The sequence below is a fragment of the Chironomus tepperi genome, unplaced genomic scaffold, assembly GCF_022539635.2.
Source record: "Chironomus tepperi strain 1889 unplaced genomic scaffold, CSIRO-AGI_Ctep_v1 contig_244, whole genome shotgun sequence".
NCBI lineage: Eukaryota > Metazoa > Arthropoda > Insecta > Diptera > Chironomidae > Chironomus > Chironomus tepperi.
The window spans coordinates 1,475,866-1,503,123 of NW_027226366.1; the positions used below are offsets into that span (position 1 = coordinate 1,475,866).

A 27,258-nucleotide genomic window follows, 5' to 3' on the forward strand; every position below is an offset into this window, starting at 1 on the left:
TTCGCATAGTGCGCGCGTAAATTTATTACAACATCGCATGTTGACTTCTGTTGAACATTCTCCCTCTCTGTCTCTCAATAACAGATTTTTCTATAACATTGTATACACAATAAGGAACGATTATGAAATAATGTCGCGTAATATACAAAATAAGCAACTTAAAAAAATCTAAAAAGCTTTACAAAGTTGATAACCGAACTCTAGAGGTAAGTGAGCGAGTAAGCGAGTAAAAGAGAGAGAGAAAAAAATATGAAAATAATAACGTGTTTCTGGGAAATGAACGATATGCATGAATCATACAAGAGAAAGGAAAGGAAAACACAACAAAAAAAATTTCAATTTCATTCTTCTCGCAACAGTAAAAAAAGGAAACTCGCGTAGCTCACGAAAATTCGCTCATTCAGCTTTCCTTTTTCAGTTCATTGTCAGCGTTCGAGTCAATTGGATGGACTAGAAAAAAAGAAAGGAGCGCGAATAAGTCATGAGTCATGAGATAAATATATTGTGATATTAAGGATTAAAAGTGCTTTCAAAATTGCCTTTAATTTTACATAAATTAGTTAAATAAATTAATAAAAAAATGAAAAAATTAAATTGTGAAATGAATTTAACCAAGGAAGGCAGCTTAAATGGCGAAAATAATTGAAAATGGTTGAAACTTGCTGGATTCAAAAAAAGCTTAAAAAACCTTCAAGTTTCATTGAAATTTTTTGTAAATATTCTGCATAATTGCTTGATTAATTAAGCTAATTAAGGAGTTAAAAAAATGAATAAAAGCTTTGCAAAAGCTACTCTGTGATACCCCCCAAAATAATAATAAATAAAATATGAAATTTTAAGGTGAAATAAATTAAAATAATTAAAGAAAATAATCACGATAAAAAATAATATTTTGGATATTATGAAATCAATCACATTAATTTGGTAAGACATAAATTTTGCTCATTTTACCTCCAAAAAAGTCAATTTCTGATTTGTTTTCATTGATAAAGGAAATGAAAATTCATAATCAGCTATTCTTCTTCTTTTTTTCCTTTTTTTTTATTTTCTCCACGGAATCGATCAAACAAGACGAAATGCTTGAAAATTGTAATGAGCTTTTTGCGGTTTTAACTTTTTTTTTTCGTTCTGTTTTGCATTCCTCGTCATGCTTTTTGAGGCTCATTCACTTTTTGAATTTATTTTTAAAAAAATCCTCTGTTGAGTAAAAGTTTTTTATTGTATTTTCCTCAAAAAATGATGACGACATGAATTGTGGGAATGTTATAACAATAATAATAATATAGTAAAGTTCTTGAGGCATGAGAAAAAATGGAAACAAAAGTTTGAAATAAAAGTTTCAAAGTAAAATGCAAAGTAGATTAAATTTTTTAAGGGAAAATGTTTAAAAGTTTTATTTGTGTGAGAATTTATCAAATGTTTTATTGAAAATTGACCGAATTTCATGATTTTTTGTTAAGTTAAAATGCGTTAAAATCTTTGTAGATTTTAATAAATTCAAAAATGTGCCATTCAAAGTTAAAACTATTAAGAATTTTATTTTTATAGTCTTTTGAACTTCAACTGCAATTCTTTCACCTTGAGAACACAATTCAAGTTTTACTACTCATTTCGCTTATGTGTTTTTAATAATGGGAACTAAAAAGCAAATAGTTTTGTTCGAAATGCTAAAGATCGTCATAAAGATTGGATATTAATTAAGTTTAATGGACGTTTTAAAAATAAAAATTAAATAAAAATTATTAAGAATAGGTTTGTTGAGTCGAGTCGACTTAAAGCTCTAGTTCTACATAAAATAAAAGTTTTTACTCAATGATCGTTTAAAAAATTGCCCACCAAGTTGATTTCCATTTAGGTCCGTCACTCTATTTGGACTGAACTCTTCAATTCGCTTGACTTTTTCGAAGTATCCTATTTTGAAATCTACCTTAACAAATCATCTAGCTATTTCTTTGCGTTATCATTTGAAAGTTAGTAATTGTCATAAGTACATCATATCACCTGAGTGGATGCTTTAATTCAAGGAGTAACGTTTCAATTATTTTTATATATTTTTGTGACATGAATTGAATTTTCCATTGACTGGATAACGAGAGTGGTGTGAGACACACATGAATAGTTAACAACAGTGAATAAAAAGAAGTCAAAAGTGTTATTATTGTGATTGGAAATTTTGTGGATCCTCTAAAGTTTCGTCTACAATTCTTCATTTTCTTCAAAAAATTCTACAAACATCAAAACTACACTTCAGCTCATAAATTGATTTAAAATCCAAAATTCAATTTATTGAATATATGTCAAGTCTACAAAACATTCAAAAACCTTTTGATTTTATGTAAACAAATCCCTAACTTTTCATATCAAAAACTGTATGATGTAAAAATCTAAGAGCGAAAGAAATAAATGAAATAAAAAATCAAAGTCACGACATGTATAAAGTTTATCATACAAATCGTAAGGGTCAGTCGTGAGTTTATATCTAAGTTTTCGTGATTACATAATTGTAGATTTCAGCTTGTGAATTTTTTAGATTATATATTTTTTCAACTTTTCTATTCAATTTAGCTACTGAATGGAATTAAAAAATAAAGGACTAGCGACGACTAACATGAGAGACTTAAACTTATCAGGAGTCCCACATCCTCCTTCTTCCTCCTCCAGAAAATCCTTCGATTCTTCAAGTCCTTCAATCTTAGCCCTTTCTATTCCCTTTAAAAAATTGATTGTCTAAGCCTTAACTTCCTGTTTTGATTGTGTATCAGCGCTCCTCAATTTATAACATCTAGTTGTTCATATTGCGTTTCGTGGTTGATAATTTTTTAACGAAGGAGGGCTCTCGAGGCCTCACACTCACAATTAACCCCTTCTTCGTTAGAACCACACCGTTTGGATAGTTTGGCACAGTCATAATGCTCCACGGGGAGGTAGAGTAGGTGCTAGTAGAAGGAAATTGTTCATAAACATGCTTATTCATAGAATTTGGTTCAATTTAACAAAAATTGATTTAGAACACTTAAATTTAATCATTCTTGACTGTTAAGTACGAAGATTGTTGTCTTTAGTCAGAATTTCCCATGAAAATTCTATTCCTATTTTTACTGCATTCCGATCTACAGTAGCGTCCAAAAGTTTAGAAACAGCAACAATTTTCCAGAATTTTGTCAAAAAATCATACTTAAACTTAACCAAATGAGCTGAAATTTTCACCAACTATACAGTTTTTCATATATTTTCATTTTATGAAACCCGATTTATACTATAATTAAGGATTTTAAAATAACCGTTAAAATTCAAAATGGCTGCCGTCCAAAAGTTTGGAAACGATTCTTTATTAATTTTTTTTCAATGTTAATACATAATTTATGCACAAATAATGTCTTAAAACATAAACTTTGTACATTATGCTTTATGTTAATGCAAGATAGTTCCCATATCAATGTTGTTTTCATGCTTTATTTTCAATTTCAAAATGGCTGACATTTTCGATCAATTTTAACGAAATAATTTAGTTTAACTAAATTAATTGCTCATGTTTTAATGTTAATTACATCTTATTTTAAAGTATCTTTCATATAATGTATGGTTTACTATATTTAAAATAGATTTAACAGTAAAAAACTTAGAAAATTGTTTTCTTCGGGAGAAAATTTTAGTACTTCATAAGGTTTTAGCTAGTTAAATTAACTAAATGCATACAAACTACTGGATATTTTGGTTTTAATTTTTTGCATTTTATTTCTGCTTTATGTAATGGTATGATTTTTCTTATGCAACTAACTGTCCAGAGATATATAAGTGGTTCTTTAAGAAGCAAAAATTGTACTTCAATAGGGGAAAAAAAAATTTAGTTAAAATTTTAATGAAATCTATTTAAACTCAATGGCAAAGTGACTTATGATTGATAAAAACGAGTTAAAATGATGAATTAAAGTTAATTATTTAGATTAAATGAGTGAATCAGAAATTTTTTGATTTTCAAATTTTTGCTTATTGAAGTACAATTTTTGCTTCTTAAAGAACCACTTATATATCTCTGGACAGTTAGTTGCATAAGGAAAATCATATTATTACATAAAGGAGAAACAAAATGCAAGAAATTGACACCAAAATATCCAGTAGTTTGTATGCATTTAGTTAATTTAACTAACTAAAACCTTCTGAAGTACTAAAATTTTCTCCCAAAGAAAACAATTTTCTAAGTTTTTTACTGTTAAATCTATTTTAAATATAGTAAACCATACATTATATGAAAGATACTTTAAAATAAGATGTAATTAACATTAAAACATGAGCAATTAATTAAGATAAACTAAAATTTTTCGTTAAAATTGATCGAAAATGTCAGCCATTTTGAAATTGAAAATAAAGCATGAAATCAACATTGATATGGGCACTATCTTGCATTAACATAAAGCATAATGTACAAAGTTTATGTTTTAAGACATTATTTGTGCATAAATTATGTATTAACATTGAAAAAAAAAATAATAAAGAATCGTTTCCAAACTTTTGGACGGCAGCCATTTTGAATTTTAACGGTTATTTTAAAATCCTTAATTATAGTATAAATCGGGTTTCATAAAATGAAAATGTATGAAAAACCGTATAGTTGGTGAAAATTTCAGCTCATTTGATTAAGTTTAAGTATGATTTTTTGACAAAATTCTGGAAAATTGTTGCTGTTTCTAAACTTTTGGACGCTACTGTACAATATTGTATTCAAATTCCGTGAAAAAAGTATAAGCACTAAAACAATTCTTGGTAAATATTCATTTTTGAAGGGGAACAAAAAATAGACATCTATTTATAGTGAAAGTAGCTATTAAAGAAAAGTAGCTGCAACATTTCATAACATAATTTATCAGTTTGGCATTTTAATATCCTTCCATTTGTGTATCCTTCCATGTTAATTATAACTTGATTAATTAATTTTCGCTACTCAAGTGTTTTGTTCACTTTTATTCCAAGGAATAAATTTATTCAATACATAGCTAGGCCTTTATTGAGGTAGTCGTTTTCGTACTCCATCAAGCAGTCGCTATATCTCATAACAATACACTCACTTTGAGTGCTATAACTTAAAGAAGAAGATTTGATAGGAAATTCATTCAAATTTCACACAAATGAATTGAGGCAATACACGACAAGTTTGTATAATGAATGCATGCTGATGAATGTGCGTTTTACTATTTTTACCTTCATTAATTCAACTTTGGGAACTTTTGTGGACTTGTTTTATTTTATGTCTGGTCACTAAACAAATATAAAACTTGATTCATTCAACTTTTCTATTATTGTTTTGAATGTCATGAGAGGCTAGTCATAAGGTGCGATTTTTCTGTTGTCAGAATGTCACATAAATGTTTGGATTGTTTTCTATTGTTAGATTCAATCCTTATTTATGTCCTTTTTGTTGAAATGTTAATTTGAGTGATCAAACTATGAATATTTGAATTTTTTGAAGCTTAAGTAATTAGGATGGGGAATACTGAAGTGGCTTTAATGTCGTAGAGGAATCATGGTACAGGACATGACTACATTGTTAACATACCGAGGCAGGCAGATGACGCTAAAGGGTTTTTAAGGTCACACCCAAGTCAAATTCTATTGGAATTAAATTTTCCACTTTTGAGCTATAAAGCTACAGTACCTTGAGCTACAGAAACTATCCCTACTCAAAATATGCAACTACATTTACCCTTGTCCTAAGGTACAGCTTAAAGTATGCCAAGAAAAGATCTTTGCCGAGAAACCGCTCCTTAAGCTAGTGTGGCTAGGTTCATTGATTCGGAACTCAGCAAAGTGAAGGTTTCCTCCATATTTTCTACATATTCATTTCCCCCTTCGGAAAATTCCCATATGATCAGTTTCCAAAAATCAGATAAAATCCAGCACTAACATTCAGCCTTCAATTTCAACCTTCAACAAATAAAATATATTTCGTGAAATTCCTTTGTAAAACATTAATTTCAGTTGACCCATTTCATTTCTTAAAGGAAATAATCTATAATTTAAATATAAAGTAACACATTTTTACCATTTATTGCCTCTCATTTCCTCTCTCCATTTTATTATATTGTGTCCGTCATGTTCTGCCATTAAAAGTATTTTTTTGTTACATCAGCGAAGGTAAAGGTCAGATATAGCAGAATCAACGTTGATAAAAGTTATCAAGTTTTGAGGCTGGGATTGGTTTTGAGATTGTTAAAATGAGCTTTTATCTTGGTTTGAATTAGAATTTCAAAGCTTATTCAGATAATTAAGGGAAAATGTGATATGCTTTTGTTAGTAGTCAAGGATTTTGGGAGCTTTGCTGCATGTAGCATTTGCTACGAATGTCTTTTAATTGATAGCTTTGTGGAAATATCAAATAAAATTGTTCATGATTCTTACTTACTTACATTGTTATCCGTATAGATCAATTGTAATCTCTGATCCCTTAAATGACATCCGAAGCAGGATCCATCGTTTAACTTCAATTCGAGCATCTTTGACTCAGATTACAATTTACACAGACTACTATGATTGTTAATTTCTCAGATATCTTTATTAAATTCCATGACATTGATGGACATGGGAAAATACAAAGTTCCTAAATAATCCAAAAGAATTGATAATCAATTAAATGGGAGGTAAATCAACGTCAATAAGACACACACTGGGAACTAATGTTTTAATCAAGTATAGTAAATTGATTTTACTCATAACATAATGTAATAAGAAAGTGGAACTAATGTTTTAAGTAATCCTGAAAATTCAAAAAGCAGGAAACTTCCCCATCATTTCCACAACCAAAACAATTTAGAATCCAAGCCTACAGCCTTAACCATATCATAAATCGCTGGTCTATTGTGAATGAACATTATCAACATCGTAAACATAGTAATCATGCCTGTGCAAATAATTTATTATGACTGACCAAGGTTATGAAAGGGACCATTGTTAAACTTGAGCTACTTATTAGGTCATTTTGCGTAACAGCTTTTGTGTATTAAGCCAATAAACTTTCTAATGGCAATTGTAAATCCTCAAAAAATTATATCCACAACTTATCTTAATCTGTTTCGTTTATTACTGATTTAATTGCCTGGCAAATGAAATGAAAAATCAGCGAATGGATTTAAATGCCTACATAAAATCGTAAACATAATCCATGCTGTATTTCCACAAGTTGTATAGAATTAAAATTCAAAATAAAAAATAAAAGTTTGCTTCTTTTTTTGCTGCTGCTATAACTTTCGCTCATTTAGCGATAAAAAAAAGCTTCGTGACAGCAACTATAGCTATGCTTAAAGCATAAAAAAAAGTTCTATCGTGTAAATCAATATTTAAAATAATAATAAAGAAAATTTGCATACTTAGAGAAAAAGAAGGAAAAAAAAAGTTTCGCTTTATTATTTTGTTCTTACTAATACTTTATATTATTAAAGTATTGTGGGTATTATTGTTGAAAAAAATATGAGAATTGGAGCCACATAATGAAACGTTCGTTTCTCCATAAACTTTTCATTTTCATTGTAATATTTCATTATTTCTACGGAGGGGGTCAATTTACAAATAACGTTCAATTAGAATTTTAATTTTTCAACTTCCTGGCTGTCTTGCAGCTTGTATTGTCATGTTCTCAATTTCTATGTACTTCATAAGTACTTGCATGTCACTTCTTTCTAGCTTACTTACTTACTGGAACCATGCTCCGATGTGGAGCCTAGGTTTCTACAAAAGGCCTTCCATCCGACTCTGTTGCTGGCCTTATCACAAAGTTTTTACAAATTTTCCATCTTTGCATCTAACTGACATTCTTTTAAAACCGTCCTACGTCATGTTGCTTTTGGAGCTCCAGGAACTTCTTTCTAGCTTATGTCATTTAATAGTAGAGTAGGATCTGGATTATCAAGTCACATGTCAGAGAGTGCAATGATAGGAAGGAAGGTGTAAAGTCAAGATTAAGACTACCTATATGTAATTCTCACTTTAGGGTTCGGTCAAATATCACAGTCCTGCGTCTATAGTTCGTCTTAGGCTGCAGACCTGAAGATTTGGATTAACATTTTCTTCCTCAAGTCTTTTTAAGGACTTGTGATTGATTTCTTGATAAAACTCAAACTATTTGAAAAAGACGGTTCAAATAATTGATGAGCGGCTGCAAGCAATAGAGGCAGATGTATTAGGAATCTTAGCCAGGCCATGATTCACAAGGTTTGATTCCATTTATCCTTTCTGGCCAATATCAATAATCCTTACTTCCGATACTTAACATCACTAGAAAATGAACCTCCTTATAGCCGCTTTGAATCGTGAAAATGCATCGACAGGTATATTAAGCTAGAAATCGTTGCTATTATGCATTCAATTTTTCCCACTTGTTCGTGCGTTAAGTCATATAGAAAAACAGAGGAACTGAAACTATGTCAATTATGTATATTGATCTAAGTACGATAGAACTAACCAAAATCGTTAACGGTGAATGAACCATTGTCATTCAAAATATTTTTGGATATTTGCATAGCTTCAATCCCAAAAATAAACAAGACTTCTTCCTGTAGAATGTCTCTTGCGTGTCTCCAATTTGTCAAAGAATGAAAAATATTTCATGATCATTCTTAAAAAAGCATTTTTATATCATTTCCAAGTCTCGAGTGACTTGTGTACACAGATAAGTTCTTGTTTACATGGATTTATGTCAAATATTTTGATAAATTTGAACAAGTGAACAAGAGGGATTGGATGAGTCAAGAACTGATTGACTTACTGAAGTGTCTTGAGTTTTACATTCTTTTGAATTGATGCTTAATGCTGAGTTGAGGTTCAAGAATGCATCAAATTCTTCCTTTTTAATTCATCTACGACTTCTAAATGCTTTATTTCCATGACGATTATGCTAATGTCTTTGTCCGATTCCATTAGGAACATGTATGCACTCTGTTAATATTATTGATCCGCCAGTCATTCCATCTTCTTTTGATGATCCAACTTTGTATTGTTAGGGACGTCCTGAGCGACATAAATGAGAAAGGATCCGAACCAACTTCATCGATAACCGTTTGACTTTTAAGGAGTTGGCAAGTAGCTGTTCACTTTGGGTAGCTTAGGTACATATGTTTGTGTGTCAAAACGGGAATATGGATGGTGATCCAACCCATCTCCTCCTAATTTATCTCTTCAATTGATTGAACTTTTGCAAATATCTCAAATCCATCTCCTCCGCCTTCATTTCTGACTGCGTCTCTAATTTGCATTTTATGAATTTAAATAAGTTTAATGATGTAAGTGTAAATTTAATTCCTTGTTACCCTCTTGAAATCATAATTATATTGCGTCGACTACAAATTTCATGTTGAACGCACAAACAGCAGAAAATTGCAATCCCATTCACTTTCACAACTCGCACGTTCATTTTGATTCATTTCGAATTCCAATAAAAAGCTCAAGTTTAGTGCTTTTGCGTGCAAATTGCGACAACCAGTTATAAGCATAATATTTTGCTTTTTCTTTATCAAAATCAGGTCATCGGATATTAATGCGTCTTATGACTCATTGAATGGAAAAAAGGCAAAAATTTTCCCGGTCAAGTCTTGTTAACATCCATGCATGAAGGTTACGATTAAATTACTTGTTGTTTACAATTTTTCATGTAAATGAATGGGAAGTCCTCATGCGGTACAAATGAATTATTTCCTACTTTATTCTTTGAATATTGCGTCGTCCGTTTAAACAATTTCATTAAATTAGGTACTTCTTTATTTCATTGCTTGATATTAATATAATTTTATGCTGTCGTAGATTATGAATTTTCATTTCCAAATAAAGCAGTGGTGGACAACATGTGTGTCGCGGCACACTTGACAAATTGAACCGTACGTCATCTGCAGCTTTGGCTGAGGCTTAAAACCAAGGTGTGTCGCGAAATACAAAAGGTTGTCCACCACTGACATAAAATAAAGGTTGTAAAAACATCAGAAATAATTGTTGAAATAAATATTCATGAATATACCGTAAATAAATTAAGTGACTTACCATTTCCCAACAAAAAAAAAATTGAAATTGTTAATTACAGTGCAATAATACTGGTGAGAATGAAATTTGTTTTACTTGCATCAAACATATCAAATCATTACAACATGAGCGAAAGTTACGATAAAAATAATCGACCTAGTAAGTATGAATCTTTATATCAATTCATAGAATTAATTATTTATAGACATAATTCCCATTTTTCATCTATTTTTATTCTCTCGATGCTTTTATTTGATTATTATTAGCTGAATATGATTTTCTTTTATTGCATGAACATTTTATGACATTTAGTAAATGTATTTGTTCTACGTGTCAGTCGCTTTATTTGTCATGCTTCATATTCAAGTCAAGAAGAATATTTCTTCCTTATTTCCTTTTGTTAAAAATAACATTTTTTATTACTTTATTGCCATTTTATTGTTCTTTATTGCTGGAAAATGTGATGGTGAAATGGGAATGCTTGAGAAGGAGCTATTTAAGGGAAGGATTACCATTTGCTTGCAATAAGTTGTACTCTTGAGCTACTTAAGGATATGCTTCGGTATTGTGAGGATCATTGGGTGAATTGCTATGGTTTTAGATTCAAAATTGTAAGGCTTTAAGGCAGTTTTTTCTTTAAGATGATTGAAATCAACTGAAAATTTAGACTTCTGCTGTGAAGGTGCTTCCCACATTCAAGTTGCATGTTTAAAGGATAATATATAGGAAATCTTATCACGAATGGATCAGACTGCGACAAATCAATGAATTGACTAGTACTAATTTGATGTAGTAATCGCGATACAGCCTTAAAGTCCAGTTGATTTCCATTGTTCGTTAAAGAATACTCTCAGGTTTCTTAACTCTGCAGTTTCTCTGCAGTAGCTCTAGATTTTCCTCCTTAATCATCAAAATTAATATAAATGAATTGACATTTTCAATCATAATTATTACTCAAATTTAGAGTACACCTACAATAAGATGTATAAATCAATTGATAACATTTCCATTGCCATTCAATCCCCAAAACATACTTCACAACAAGAGGTAAATAAGCTCAAATCATTTCTGAAAATTACACCCTAACCATTTTCTCATTCAAGCCTTTTCAATGTCAATATCACCATAATCATTCATTCAAGCCAATTTCTCGGAAATAGATAATTATTGATTGTTGTGGACTTCATTGATAGCTTTAAATGTAATTGAATATTTACTGAGAGTCTAATGAAAATTGTAATCATTTTCTATTTATACAGTTGATTGACGCTTTTAGATTTAAAATTAGATATTTGGAGGTGTCTTAATTGTTTGAGATTATTAAAAGTTTTAAGGTTAATACTTCCTCTTGGTGACGAGAGTTTGTAATTTAGTGTATTTAATAGTAAAAGCAAGTACGTCATATAGTTTCAAAAATAGTAAAAATATGGGTAGAAATTAATCGTAAATGTCATTGGCTTGTTGGAATCCAACATCTGAAGTATCTCCTTACTTATTTGCATACTTTGCTGGATGTACAGTTCAATTGTGATCCATGGCATCCCATAGATGTCGTCTAAAACTAGTAACATCTAAACAAACAGAACCAACGGCTATTTTTTAATCACTTAATTTCTCAGCACGTGTCTGAAACTTTAAGTCATTTAAAAATCAAGTCCTTAATGAATCATTAATTAATGGCTATCCGTCAATTAAAGAAACATCAACATTTGATGTCCACCCCTTAAAAATTCATAGAAAGCATTTAAATATCCTTAACTGCCTTAAAAACTATACCAAAGTTTCTTTTAATTTCCTTTGAAAGCTATTTGGATTTCCTCTCATGTCTATAAAAGAAAAACAACAATTTTGAGGGTTCTTTATAGCCACAAAACATAAAAAGAATCAAAATCGTCCATTTAAAAATGAGTCAACAATTGCGACGCCCCAAAAGCTGCTCTATTTTTATAAAATCATAAAAATAATTCATCTACACGATTTAAGCACTGCTGAACAAGCAGTTAATCAAGGGAATGTAGAAAAAGGCTGATAGGTACAACGTTGGTCATTAATAAAATTCATTCTCCTCTTCGCACTCATTTTGCACAATGACATATCAATTTTTTTAGTGTTTATGGCTCCTTCCATGTATGTATACATTTCTTGATAATAAGCAGTTATGACCGTTTACCTTTTTTCAACAGGAAAGTCAACATAATACTTACATTAGTGTAAAATTTTTTTAAAAATAGCCACAGCCATAACATTGAAAATCTGGACTCTTTACAAGCCATAAAAAATTTTCCTTTTCGTCAACATCATTTCCAGTGTAATTTTCATTATTTTTTTCGCTCTATTAGCTGACATTCGCTGTAATGGATGAAATGAAGTGGCATTTCCTTTCATTTCATAAGCTATACACTTATAATTACCGCTACATTTTAGCAAGTATGAATGAAGGAAATACCAGTCCTTTTTAATTATGGTTAAGAATGCTGTTAAATTGAGTTCAAGGTTCCATTAATTTAATACATAAATAAATAAGTAAGGAACGAATGAATTACTTGCTATTGGTTAAGATATTCATACCGCATGTGAGGCTGAATTATTTGCTTTTGAAATGAATCAATGGGTGGCTAGAAGTCCTTTTGTTGTGGGGATAAAGTGTTGAAAGCAATGTTGAGGTTTTGCTTTACGTGTTAATCATCTGAAAAGGATTTACCCGAACAGCACAAAATGTTTGCTAGAGAATTAATACGTCGCCATATTGAAGATGCTCAAATTAACCTTGACGGCCTGTGAGGGACGATTTTGACTCATTTTTAAGTGGGAAAGTGCAGTTCGCTGCATTGTACTACTCGAGCTAGTTCATTGAGGAGTAAACGATGATTAAGGAACAAAGCAATGAATTTTCAGTGATCTTTTTTGGATTTCATATCCTGGAAACGCAGTTTTTTTTTTTTTTTTTTTTTTTTTCAGTTTACAATCTACAATTATAGAATTCCATATGTCTAAGTTGGAGTCTGAATCTTGCTTGTCAAACCATCATCAGCCACGAATCGCTCTTGACTTGAGAATCCTCTCAAGCTTCGTTCTTGATCAGTTTCACACCATCCTAAGCGATGAAATTGCCTTTTTCATAGGAACTTTACATCCTGATCAATTCAATGTAATTCCTAAAAGTAAAAGCTTCTTTCTATAAATAAATTTCTTTAAAAACAAAACTTTTCCTACAATTCCTTCTTCTTGACACCCTTCGTGCCAAAACTTTAATATACACTTTCACTACAACTACTCAAAACTAGAAACAGAAGCATAATCATACCGAAAAAATAGCGTATACTAATGTATAAAGTTGATGTACCTTAAGGGGTAATATTACTACAATAGCGATCATCCATAAATTGTTCTATAAATAGAATATGTTTCCATGCTATTTTTTCACTAAAATAACCATAACCATAAATATGTATAAGTGCTTTATAATCAGCTATAGAACTTTATATGCCAAATAGATTTTTGCTTCACCAACACTTATAAATGCAGTAAGTAACATATTCACATGGGAGCCATAGTCTGTCGCACCTAACAATCAATTAGCTGTCATATACATGTCTGTCTATTCTTGTATATATGCAATATATGTTTGGATTATCTCGATCAATGCGATTTTAACAGGAAATACCTTTCAAGCAGCGATAAAGGCTTTTTTTCCTCACTTGCCTATGACATGCTTCTTTCTTTCTTTATGCCTAATTTACATTACGCTACGTGCCAATCCATTCATCTTACATTTTGCATATCAAAAGAAAGGGACGATAAAAATAGATCCTTCCAGTTACATTAAAAAGCAGTGGCACAAAAGTGAAATATTCACGGTCAAATCAATTGTAATATGGCAAATCATGTGAATATATAAATATATAGTGTAGATATGCTAGTGTCGGTAGCATAAAAAGGCACACGAGGTCAAAAGAATGCCGACTTGTAAATGACATTCAAGTTCTTCTTTGCCTTCATGAAAGTCGTGTTTATATTTTGCGATTTTTTGTTCTTTTTCCGTAACGTCATTACAGTAATGCTACGTCACTAACATTCTTCGTAGATAATAATGCAAATAATGATGATGATATAGAAAATTGTAAATGAAATAAACTTAGACAGACAGGGGAAGTAGAAGAAAATTGAAAGAATTAAGTTTGTGAGTCAAAGTTAATGGAAATTATGGTAATTATGGGATGTTAAAATGGTTCAAGGTATCGAAGTTTGAGCTGAAATTGCTTAGCATGATTAAGGTCTTTGATAAATTATGTGTTTTGGAACTTAATATTGTTTACATCCTTAGATTGGCCTACTGAATTCCTCAAAAGAGTTAGCTATGAATATATATGAATGATCTTTTGTTGATCCAGCTTTAAAGTTTACTTACTTACTTACTTACTTCGCTGGTCGTACAGATCAATTGCAATCTATTGCCTATCTTAGAAGTCTCCTAGAGCTAATTCTACTGCTGGCCTCGAGCTGCAAATTACCGATTCTCCAAATTCTATGATATCTCACTCGACAGCTTCTCTCTATGAGTTTTTGGGTCTTCCTTGCGTTCTTTCTTTTATCTTCGCGTCATCAATAAATTTTGACTTAAAGACCTTATTTAGTGGAGCTTAAACAAGTCTGCTAGCTACAAGTCTTGCTCACCGGAGCATGTTCTTCTTGATTGATCTCACAATATCAAGTTCCCAAAATAACTGATATATATATATTCGTTTCTTCTACATCCATTCAGCTTTAAAGTTCACTTGACCTGTATCCTATCAGCAATTCCAGTACCAAAGCTTGTCCCAACCATTAAAGAATATCACAAGCTCATTTTTAATCCCATTAAAAGGATTATTCCAACTTAATGCGCAAAAGAAGCAGGAAAATAAAATGTGCCTGACTATATATTAGCAATAATAAAAAGAAGTGGAAGTTTATTTCCTTTAAAGTGAATGATGTGTGATAACTTATAAAAATTTTATTGCTTTTTATTTAATTACGCCATTCCAGCAATAAAGGCGATAAATTATGACTATTCAGAATAATGTCATGGAATATACCAAAATTGTGACATGTCTGACTACAAATAAGAAATTAACGTACTCAATGTAAATACAAATTACATGTCTGTGGTAATAGTTTGGCAAGAGGACTAAATTCGTCATGCATTGACATGCTGAAAAAAGTTATTGATTACAGTTCAACATCAATATTCATATTATGACAGCTATCATTAACCATAAATCGTCAGCATATGTGTGTGAATAATGCGATATCTAAAAATACATTTCACGTCAAGACCTAACTTGATGGAAGTGAAATTCGTGAAAAAAATATGAAAAGGAACAAGTTCCAAGAACAGAAAATTTCTGTTTTGGAAAAAGCTCAATTTTTGGTAGTTTTTTCTTTGATTACTGTAATACACGACCGTGAGGCTTATTAAATGAATTTTTCCCTTCCATTCTGTTAAGCATTAACAAAAGAATAAGTCTTTTAGCCGAAAAAACTTTGCCTTGATCATATTTTAACGTAGCCATAAACTTACACGTGCCAAGATATTGATAGAAAAGCTACTTGTAGCATGTTGATTCCAACAACTTTTTACCTTTTCGGATGTTTGAGCAGATTTGAAAAATTATTTAGCATTAAGTTTGAAAATTGTTTCATGTTATGGCTTAGGATTGCTACTGAGCATTCTTAGTTCCCGAGCTACATGAACGAACAAGGCTCCGTCATGGAACTTTAACGAAGCTCGAAATCGACTCGAATTTTGTATAGAAAAGTCGACTCAAGATGAGTCAAAGCCATTGTTTGAAGCTTTGGGATCGACCACAAGCACTATATTACAACCATATGGACCAAATGCCTTTAAAGTTCCTTGTCGGAGCCTTCTTCAATTGTATCGCTCGGAATGAATTCTCGAACAATTCATACATCAAATTATTTCACTAAAGCACATTCAAAAATCAACAATAAACATCCTTAAACATTTCCTGATCAAATTTCCTCCATTTCTTGATTAGATCATTAGACGAGATACACTAAATGATTCCAATTTTCATTCAAATTCTATTAAATTTCCTCATAGACAGCACGAAAATAACAAGAAATTTCATTCATCGCTCTTCCATTGATTCTATTACGTTGTGTATCGCAAAACTTTTTCACCTTAATGTACAATTTATGTAGTACAATGCCACGAAACTTGAAATTATCAAAAATAAGCAGGCTAAGAAATTGTTTAAAGAATTCTTAATAAAAAGGAAGGAAAAAAATATATTTTTTTTATTGTACACAGCACAAAGAAGCATGAATGAAGTTCCTTATATACTTGCTTATGCTTATATATTGTAATAAATAAGCACGCACACTTTATAGGAATGGGAAGCACAACTATCATAATCATTTCACAGGAATATAAAGCTAAAAAATGAGGACACAAGTCTTCCCCAATATTTTAATCATTCGTGTGGGAAATTCACAATGTGTTACAACTTTATTCTTAATTATCATTATCAATGTTTCATAGCATCGTATCGTACATAAAACGTAACTTTTAAATGAGTTTTTGAATTCCACGTGACTTTAATTTATTCAAAGAATACACAATATTGATTTCATTTGTATAGTACGCACTTTGATCATGTTTACTATTACATAATACGCAGTCGATTTTATTGTTTTGTGTACATAATGTAGTTTATTTCTATAATGCGCCCCATTCATGTTGAACTTCAACTATGTAATGCAAAATATTTCATTCTCATTCCACCCAATCCAAATAAATGATAAGCTGTCTAATTAAAGCCATGCAAAGCACTATCACGTTTTTGAACTATACATTCATTGTCTCTATTGATAGATAGCGTGAATTTATACTTTTATTTTTTAATGACTTAAAATATTATTTGAATTAAAAAAAGAAATGCATATCAATTATAAATGTTTATATCCACTATTCCTACTATCGTTGCAGGTGACTTAACAAACGTTTCCATATCATTATATATAAATAGGATATCAGCAGTGGATGAGAATAAAGAGGTTAATTAAAATTTTGTTGAGATAATCATTAATTAAAGTTCCTCATTCCGTGCCTTTTTAGGAAATATCATTTGACGTTTTCCTTCAAGTCGTTTGGGTAGAACCGAGGATAAAGCCGAACACAGAACTGGGAGAGAAAGGATACATAGAATTAACGATAGAACAAAGGAACCAAATATGGACACCAGATGTAAGTTCAATGAACCTTTCCATTGTCTATTATTATCACATTTCAAGATCAAAAGTCAAGCTGTAATGCTATTTATTTGTCTGTTGGGAATCAAGTCTGTTCATTTTAGTTCTATTCATTATTGATTTTTCTTAATTAAATAATTGCATCACATTAAAGTTAATTGCCTTGCTGGTTTCAATTATCAAGGCGAAAAAGCTTTCTAATGCTTCAATTTATTATGAGGTAATCTGAGGGTTAGTCGGGGTAATGTCTTGATCTGAATGAATTTATACCTTAAATTTATGTAAGGGAAAATTAAAATAAAAATAATAAACATTAGCTTTGCAGACCCAAGGGAAAATTAAGTTGTTCTTAAATCTTGTGAGGAGTTGCTAATAAAACGAATTATTAGACCATCTTGGAATTGATGACCGACTTATGTTTAGGGACCGAACAATATCGAGTCATTTAGAGCCTCAACACAGCTCGAGAGTCTCTTAAAGTCCCAGATCATTTCTTCTCCAACATTGAATGCCACCTGAGTAAAATATGCTTGACATTCGTGGAACTCGCAGACAAATTTATTACTAGACGTAGGATCGACTAACCACATCCTGTTCCACTCGGGTCATCTTTAAATGATTCCTCATCTAATTTTAATCCTCATCTTTATCATCACCATTAATCATATCCTCAATTTCATTTATGTAAACTAATTCTCATTTAATTCCTTATCTTCCTTATCCAGCTCTACATACGGCAGCTACGTGAAATGAAAATATTAAAGCTCTTTGAGGAAATCTCTAGTCTTCGCATATATGAAAATAGTACAATAAGTTTGAGTATAGGAGCAACAATTATCATAAAATGTGATATGGATTTTGTTTTGTAAGTTCTGTGATTTTTGTAAAAAAGCCTTCAAATTAAGGATTATGTAGCAGTGCAGAAAGCCTTGACAAATGCATTTAATTAATTAATCCATGAATTCCTATATTTAGATATCCATTAGACGTCCAAAAGTGTCCTGTCGATTTCAGTAGTTGTAAGTTAAGTCATTAATGGAATATCCAATAAAATCTCTAACCTTTGACATATATCCAGATAAATATACAGTTAATGAAATGGCTTTCCATTGGCGTAAGGATAATCCCCTAACATTCCCCAATGATTTCGGTGAAAATGGTTTTCGACTTCCTAAATATGTGGTAAAAATTATTACGTGATAAGCTTTAGTCTATGTTATAATACTAATGAGAGATTAATTTATTGTAATAGGTATCTTTTGACCCAAGGGAAGAACCGTATCCAGTCAACTTTGATGGTGACGGTAATAATGATAACTCAGCACTATTTTATGGTTGTTAGTAGTCGATGGGAGTATTTTAATTAGACATTTAGGCTTTTTATTTGTTTGTGCTTTTTTAGTAACAAAATTCAAAATTTTGAAATATTTTTTAATAATTGTTGTAAAATTTTGATTTTTGAATATGAAATGTCCGTTAAATTTAAGCACAAAAATATGCTAATGCAATGAAATTTGAAAGCTCATTTTATGTTTACGTTAATGATTTTGGCTTATTGACTTTATCGATACGTCAAATGCCATTAGCACGAGCTTTACTTCTTACGCTATCACAACACGCCAAATTGATTGAATGTGCCTGCTTACGTGTTTTGTATCAAATACGCATAATTTTTGTTCTTTTACAACTTGGCAAATATTTTCAAGTCATTGAATGTAAATAACGTCAATAATCAGATAACGGAATACATGCTTTGCTTTAGTATAAACAAAAAAAAATATTTCTACCTTCTTCTTGTCTTCCTTCCAAACATTAAGCTGATCGGATTTCGGCGCGTCTTGAAATAACATTGTCACGGGAAGTGAAAAGCTACTTGCTTGAAAATTATCTACCATCTACACTCTTTACAGTAATATCGTGGGGTTCATTTCTCATTATACCAACAATCGTTCCAGGTATGTTACATTTTAGAATTCATTTCCTGATTCCTTTTCATGACAATTCTCAATGTCTAAATGCTATCTTAATGCAGGTAGAATGGTATTACTGGTAACAACATTGTTGTCACTTGTCACTATGTTTGATACGGTGAGAAATAATTCGCCAGACGCCTTGGAATTGAAATCGATTGAAGTGAGTAAAGCTTTTAGTTAATCAGGGGAATAACAACTTACACTTTGGTGAAATTCAAATCTACAGTTTCCGTTAAAATTCAAAATTAATTTTTCCGTTAAATTTTAATAAAATTCTCATGTAAAATTTCTTTTCTTATAATCATTCAAGGTCTGGCTGTTATGTTGTACATTCTTCGTCTTTCTTGCGCTAATGGAGTATTTTATTGTGCTGTTTGGCATTCGATATGATTCACATTGGCGAAGACAGAAGTTTGTCGCTCATGCTCATGCCGCGTCCGGTTTACATCCACAGCCATCGCCAGCTAGAATTAATATATCAAGTCAAAATCTACAAATTCCAAATCAATCGAGCATCCCGAATCTTCCGAATGTTGAAACGCCGGTAAAAATTTAAATTTAGTATTGAAAAATTAAGATAAAAATTTATTAAATTTTTAAAAATTGGCAAATTAATTTTGGATTATTTATTATTTTGTACATTTTAATATTATTATTTAAGAAATTTTATTTTCTTATTTACAACTCATAATTTTGTTATCAGACAACTTTTTCTCTATATACTTTCAGTTATTAACGGATACAAAAAATGAGGATGTTATTATTGAGGTTAATTTAAACAATATTTTAAAAAAGTGAAATTGCCTCCTTTCACAAATATTTTGTTTATAAACTGAAATTCACTCTTTTGTGATTGACCAAAAAAGCTTGCAATTTACCTTGAAAAAAGTTTTCCTCATCGTATGCTCATTATATATAACATTATTACATACACAAAGCATATATACCTACATAACACTGAATTTTGAGTGAAAATGCAATGGTCAGGGATTGATGATGATTTAGATTAGAAATTGAAGTAACAATTCTGAAAAGATCATACCAATTCGAAGAAATATTCTGTCGAAACTGGATCATTGACCACTAACTTCACTCTCTTTCCTTATAATTCCTTTTCCCATCTTTTGCTCCTTATATTTAAGGCTTTAAATGAATCCTTCTCCACACTAGCTTAAAGACATTTCGTTTTGCTTTTTCCACGATGTGTGCTTTTAAAGTAAGATTTAGGCATCCTCGATGCTTTGACTTTAACAAATTTTCGAGATTCAGATGAGATTTTGTCTCAAAATTGTGGTAAATGTAGTTTGATTAAAACGACTTCCTTACGTATTTATAAATAAATGAGATGTTTATTCTTCAGAGTTCAAAAACAGACTGAACTTTTGTATGAAAAAGGGTTTTCAACTATGTACCATAAATATTAATCAAATTTTAAATGAACGTTATAACAAAATCTCTAATCTCTTTCAAACCCCAATCAAAAGCACAAACTAACAACTCTATTTTGACAACTAAATCTAATACCAAAACTCAATCCCTGACATCCCCACACAACAAATGTACACACAAAGTAATTTGAAAATCAGTTTTGTTTTCTATATTTTTTTTTGTGAATATTTCACAATTATTGTGTCAAAAAAATTTATTATTTGGTTTTCATGCAAAAAAACTGGTTTTTGATTGAAGTATTGAAAGGACTGCTCATGCAACAAGTACTTTTTATTATTCAAATTCAATTTTTTTTACTCTTTGCTGAAAGAATTTTTTTTCCTATGTATTTTTTATCAAGATTTTTCATTGCAATTTGCGTTTCCTGCTTAGCTAAATATTTTTTTCCGTGTACTTTTTTTATCCTTAGAAATGTAAATTATTCAATGTAAGTTCAAATTGCTCACACAAGCTACGGATCAATTGTCGGATAATTTACATTTCGCTTCCGTTTTTTTTCGTATTTTTTTGTTTTTATTTCTTACTTCCTTTTCATTAACGCGTTCATTTTGATAGATGACGTCTTTGCAGCAACAAAGGAAAAATGGATTAGAGAACGCATCACGAATGTTTCAGGCAAATCGAATAAATCCTGAAGATAATCGTAGTGCACGAGATCTAGCTGCATCGACATCTGAGAGTTTACATACGGCTGAGAAAGTCTCATCGATAATGGGAAGAAAACGGTGAGGAACTTGGGATGATTCAGTGAGATTTAAGTAAATAACTTATGTCATTTGCAGCTTTCGAAACGTTGCCGACGTGGCACTCCTTTACGCAGGATCACAACGAGGAAAGTTGGACCAAATATCACTCGTACTTTTTCCACTAAGTTTCCTTTTATTCACAATAATCTACTGGGTTCTATACCTTAATGAATCGCGAAAAAAGTTGAGTAGTTGAGTAATTAAAACAGCTATTTTTAAAACGAATCTAGTCATTAATTATATTTACTTTTAACATGAAAAATACATAAGAGAGGAATTATATTATATACATTAAAAAGGTAATCATTAATAATGATATTAGATATATTCCGAATTTGCCTTCTAATTTCAAGAACAACAAAAAATTTAAATTAATTATACTAAGTGCAACTTTAATAATGAGAATCAAGTTCATGCCTTATGAGAAAAGTTAATTAAAGATTTAAAAAATTTATAAATATTGTTAAATTAATTGAAATAAAGATTTAAAAATTACGCATTTTAGTAAGTTTAAATTGAAATGTAAAGAGGAATCGAATGCTTTAAGGCTTTACAAATTTTCAAATGAATGTTGTGTTCACAATAGTTTAAGAATACTTACCCACGTATTCCAATTTGATTAAATTTTTTTAATTTTAACTTCTTGAGATGTTGAGCAAACTGTGTTGATATGAAAAGATGCGATATATTGATGCAAAAAATTTGAATTTTAAAAACACGTTACGATTTTTTGCTTCTTTTCCGCATCTCTTATAGTTTTGAATTTCAAAAATCAGTTGAAAGGTTTAAATTTTCAACTACAAATTGCATTAACATCAAGTCAAGTACCTGTTATGAGTTTAATTGAACCAATTACTTAGACAGCTAAAATATTAACATTTATTTGAAAATTTGTAAGGTTTTAAAGCATTCAAATAAAAAGTCGTTAGGAAAAGCAATTGATTTTAGGATAGATCTAGGTAAAAGAAATAAAGTCAAGAAGTCTAGAAGATAAAAATAAATTAATTAATTTGGTACATTCTGAGACCAAAAATGTAAAGCATGGAAATGAGACAGAGAAATAAAAACATTGAGCTTTGCTTCTAACACCATTCAACAAAAAGACATTATGTGATATTATAAATGAAAATGTTGGTGAGGAAATCCTCTAAAATCCCATTTTACGAGCTTTCATTTAATACCTACCTTAAATTACTAACATTGCATTACGAATTCTATATTTAAAAAAATTAAAACAAATCTTTATAATACATTTAATTAAATTCAATTAAGCATCTGTTTATATACATAAATATATTTTATGAGTTTCAAAGTTGATTATATTATAAATCCACAGTTCTATTTTATTAAGTGACATGAGCTTTATGTGATTTTTGAGAGCTTTTAATAATTTTTAACGGATAAATTTTTGAATTTTTAAACGAAAACTGTACAAATGCACACAAAAATCTGGACTTTATAGGGTTCTAAAATTTGAATTTTTCCGTTATAATTCTATTAAAAGCTTTCAAAAACTGACCAAAAATCTCCTGAAAACAAACTTTAATTAAATAAAGAATAAATTTTAAGATCTTTTTTCTCAAATGCTAAAATTTTTTGCATTTTCTTAAATTTGAAAGTTTTTATTCATTGACTTTTTCATCAAATCATCCTCATCATGTGTGTTAAGTATTAATTGTATGATTTATAAGGGCATCAATCTTCTAAAAAGTATATTTATATTTTTTGTTAAATTTAACATAAATCATAATTAATATTGTTTAATGACTACACAAAATAATAAAAGAAACAAAAAATAAAAGAAACTCTTTTATGCTCATCGAGTCATCATCGTCTCTCATATCGTGAAAAATTTATTTTCCATTCCAGTAGACAATTTTTCCGTTCTCAAAAGCTAAATTAATTCTTGGTGCCGGAATTAATTTGCTAATTCTTATATTTCGCACATTCTCATCGTCAAAGTACTGTATGGATATAGAAAAAGTCAAGAATGAAAAGCCATAAATTAATGAACAATATGAATATTAATTGCTAATTACCATGCATTGAGTGATGAATTTCATAAATTTATCATTCATGTCCGCATTAATATGTTGAACTTTTGAAAGACTAAGGAAGTTTAAAAATAGAAGGAAATTAATTAATTTTTAGTAATCAGCTAATGTTCTAAGTCAAGCATAAAGGTCACTTACTTATCGTCTGTTGCCAGATGTTTGACAAAATATTGACAAATGTTCGTATTGACATCAACGTCAAATAATGGAATACCAAAGTTAATATCAAGAACTGTCCATTCCTGAAAATAGTAAAAAAATAACGGTTACTCAAAATTCAAATAATAACGAACTTTTAAAATTCGAAATTTAAACGAAGTTTTCAAGTTCAAAAATTTAAACTGAAAAAATCCGTTAAAATTTAACGAAAGCTTACCTCTCCCAAATATTCACTTGTCTCCTTTACATCGTCCAATTTCTCACGACTATCATCATCAACTAGTTCAATTTCAATAGAACTCTGCGAAACCATATGTTTTGGAATGAATTTTTCGTCGTCATCTAATTTTTTATTATCACTCTTATTTAATTCATCTAGTTCACGTCTCAATACCTCATTACAGTCAGCACTACGATAAACATTTGATGGTGATGTATTTTTAGGCGTTGAGGCAAAATGATTCTCAACTGGCGATTTGAGTGTCGACAATGATCCATCAATAATTGTCTTACTGCTTAATTGCATAATAATGTCCGTACTGTCTAATGGCGATTGGAAATCTTGTAATGAGATATCTTTTGAAATTGTTGGTAATGTATTGGGCCGAGTTGATTCAACGGCAACAACCTTTCCTGGCTTTTTAGCTTTTGGCCTTTGCAGGCAAACATCAATGTCAAATTCTTCACATCCGAGATCTGGCACGCCGGTTTTTAAGAATGTTATATATCCACAAACATCTTTAAGATTAAGTACATCCATTAATTTATCAATAGCTTTTTGATTCTTCGATTTCTCCTTCTGTCCTCGACTCGGCGATGTCTTATCAATTGGAAATGCTTCATAACAAGTTTCTCCTGGTTGACGAATGCCATAGCCTTGCACAAGAACATGATTCTGCCTTAATTGATCATTTAGGGATTTAAAATTCTCCGAATTAATAACATAAGAATCAGATTGAACAATTGTGATGAGCAGCTTGCCATAGCCCAAAAATAAACGTGGCAAATTTTTAAGGACGGTTCCTTTGACAAGGAGTAAAGTTGGCGGTCCAAATCCTGAGATATGATAGTAGAAAAGTCTTGACCAAAAATGAGAATGTTCAGAACTTCTATAAAATTGACCATAAAATGGAATTGAAAACATTTCATTCAATGAATTTGTTATCGTTAGTGGTGCAGCAGCAATGATAAACTTGTACTTCTTTTCCAGCATTCTATCGCGTGTTTTTTGGTCTAAATTTTCAAGACATTCAACTCTAATTAAGTCCATCGTTGAGAATCGCTTTCGTAGTGCAATTATTGTTGATCTTAATATGACAGCATGTGCAAAGTATCTTGATACTTCTCCTTCACCTTCTGCATCCAATAAGGACACTTTTTCTAATTCCGTTAAGAATGTATCCATGCTCTCCTCACACAACTTTCCAACTTCAAACATTGTGACTGCATGATTTTTAAGACCTGGACTTAAATTACCCATCATCAAAAAGGCTGTTAAAGTCGAGTCAAAAAGGAATCCAATTCGCTTTTCATGCATTTGTGGTGATCTTTCAAATGGCTTCTCACTCAAATCCTCAATCTCTGAGCTGATTTCATTTGAACTATCGGGTGAGCTCTTTCGATTGTTAAGAAACGAAAAGTCGCTAGTATTTCCATCAGACGACGTTCCACCATCACTATTTGGTGTCTTATTTGTACTTTTCTGATTACTAATACTTGCGGTAAAGTCAGGATTTATAAAACCTTCATTGTCTTTATCCAATAACAGTGCATGATAATTTAATGGCGTGATTTGAAGTCTTTCAACATCCTCCAATGTCCTATTTCGCCACGATTCGTGTACATTTTGAACTTCTTTTGTATTTTTCACTCTGGCAAATCCCAAACGTACAAATAGTGAAATTACATGCTTTACCGTGTCTAAATCAATTTGATTGAGGTGAGCTAACTCAGATATTTTCATGTGTTCATCTGCAGTCATGAAAATTTTGTAGCAAAGACTTTCAAAGTAATCGCCAGTCACACGATTCATTATGAAATTTTTTAGTGGCGGAATGCTGATAAAATCTTCACCTAAATAAGTTTTTTGTAAGTAATTTGCAAAGAATTAGTTAATTGCTATTTTATGGAATATTAAGCTTCAATTAAGGGTTAATTGTGAGTCAATGGATACTTATTGTTTTAACGTATTATTCAAATTCAAATATTGAAAGTGGTTCAAAATTTGAATTTTGAATTTTGAAATATTTTTCGATCGTTACACTTTAAATTTGCTTTTAACGCTAACTTTCAAAGCAAAACATGCAGTCAGTTGATATTGTCCATTGGCTCACAATACACTCTCGAAAGAAACATTGAATATAAATATACATTGAATAATTTGCAATCGCTTACCGCTAATCGGAACATCTAAGTAAATAAGACCTTTTCTATACAAGCTATGCACGACATTGTAGTCAATCGTGCCAGCAGTTTGTGACCCAAAGTCAATTAAATCGTCGATCACAGCTCGTTCCTTGTCGTTCACATATTTGATATCAATTTCTAAAACAAGACCAACTTCAACGCGCCACCATTCATCAATGGTGATTTTGGATGGAAACTTAGGCAGGAATTGATAAGGATTTGGCTTTCTAAACAACTTGGACGTATTCTTCGTCTTCATCTCACTAAGTATGAATAAATATTCATTACGGCCAATTCCAAGTACTCTTAAAATGTCAGCAGCAGTAAAATTTGGTAAGGTATCGTAGCTTTTATCTAATTTTAGTAGATGTGCCAGAACTTCAACATAGAAATTAAATGGGGTTATTCGTAAACCTTTTGTAACAACATCCGACAGATGATAAGGGAACAAGTTGTATGTTCCGATACTTTTATCAATGAGCAGCTCATAGTACTTTTCTTCATTGCGAAATATTTTGTGAACTACAATATAAAAAGTGAAATGAAAGTTTATTTATCATTTTTATCAATATTTTTTAGTCATCATTCTTATCAGTTTATATAATGCTGTGAATATGAGACTAGACGATGTATTATATTTGAGCGATTAATGTAATCATGTATTCCTTACCAAGATTTCCACGATAACGCAATTGATTTTTCAGCGAATAATTAAATACATATTTTTCATAATCTTTTTGTGAATTGTTGAGAATCTGAAATATTATAAGAATGTTAATTAAATTTACAACTATCAAATTGATCAAATACAGTACGGAAGTAAGTTCTGTATCTAAAAAATTACAACAACAAAAACATTTCACGTCATATATTTTTGTTTTCTTAAATAATTTAAAGATTCACACTTATAGACGCACTGAATCAATAAATCCATGTTTATAGCAAGTTCATTAATTTTATCAGGTATTAATCAATGATTCATACGTATAAATTCCATTGGATTTACGAGTCAAATAAAATTTTCACAACATTTTACCTGTTTTAGATGAATTGGCAGCAGTTGCCACGATACCTTATTCCTAACTGATAAATCGAGTTCAGTTGACAATTTGCTTGCCATTTTTGCATTAGTTTAATGCCATATTTAATGGATTTAATTAAAAACAAATATTCACTAAATTTTTTTTATTATTTACATCAACTTTTCCTCACTGACTTGAA

The 27,258-nt window shown here is 30.5% G+C and overlaps 2 protein-coding genes across 3 annotated transcripts; one reads left to right on the forward strand and one right to left on the reverse strand.

The window, feature by feature from the left end:
• Positions 1-869: 869 nt before the first annotated feature.
• Positions 870-21,827, forward strand: LOC139091456 (glycine receptor subunit alpha-2-like). Of its 2 annotated transcripts, none has more exons than XM_070641559.1 (13): positions 870-924; positions 10,058-10,155; positions 16,988-17,055; positions 17,117-17,245; positions 17,976-18,115; positions 18,226-18,269; positions 18,329-18,432; positions 18,503-18,587; positions 19,068-19,205; positions 19,283-19,383; positions 19,534-19,767; positions 21,228-21,397; positions 21,455-21,827. In XM_070641559.1, exons 1-13 carry the CDS (start codon positions 902-904, stop codon positions 21,612-21,614), a joined length of 1,494 nt encoding a protein of 497 aa, XP_070497660.1. In that variant the 5' UTR covers positions 870-901; the 3' UTR covers positions 21,615-21,827. The 2 variants fall into 2 exon arrangements, with proteins under 2 accessions (XP_070497660.1, XP_070497661.1); XM_070641560.1 differs by having other exon boundaries at positions 18,503-18,554.
• A 1,161-nt stretch (positions 21,828-22,988) lies between these two features.
• Positions 22,989-27,245, reverse strand: LOC139091350 (protein FAM91A1). Its single transcript, XM_070641389.1, has 7 exons — positions 27,074-27,245; positions 26,708-26,792; positions 26,026-26,559; positions 23,849-25,704; positions 23,611-23,714; positions 23,458-23,527; positions 22,989-23,382 (listed from the first exon to the last, which is right to left on the reverse strand). Exons 1-7 carry the CDS (start codon positions 27,155-27,157, stop codon positions 23,272-23,274), a joined length of 2,844 nt encoding a protein of 947 aa, XP_070497490.1. The 5' UTR covers positions 27,158-27,245; the 3' UTR covers positions 22,989-23,271.
• Between the last annotated feature and the right edge of the window lie 13 nt (positions 27,246-27,258).

Excerpts from the sequence above, each read along its gene's own strand:
- LOC139091456 (XM_070641559.1), top strand. The coding sequence starts at position 902 with ATGAAATCAATCACATTAATTTG. Across the intron at positions 17,246-17,975 it reads ACCAAATATGGACACCAGAT|CTCTACATACGGCAGCTACG; the intron begins GTAAGTTCAATG and ends TTCCTTATCCAG. Across the intron at positions 19,768-21,227 it reads TTCCGAATGTTGAAACGCCG|ATGACGTCTTTGCAGCAACA; the intron begins GTAAAAATTTAA and ends TCATTTTGATAG.
- LOC139091350 (XM_070641389.1), bottom strand. The coding sequence starts at position 27,157 with ATGGCAAGCAAATTGTCAACTGAACTCGATTTATCAGTTAGGAATAAG. Across the intron at positions 23,715-23,848 it reads CAAGTGAATATTTGGGAGAG|GAATGGACAGTTCTTGATAT; the intron begins GTAAGCTTTCGT and ends TACTATTTTCAG. Across the intron at positions 23,528-23,610 it reads CATCTGGCAACAGACGATAA|TCTTTCAAAAGTTCAACATA; the intron begins GTAAGTGACCTT and ends AAACTTCCTTAG.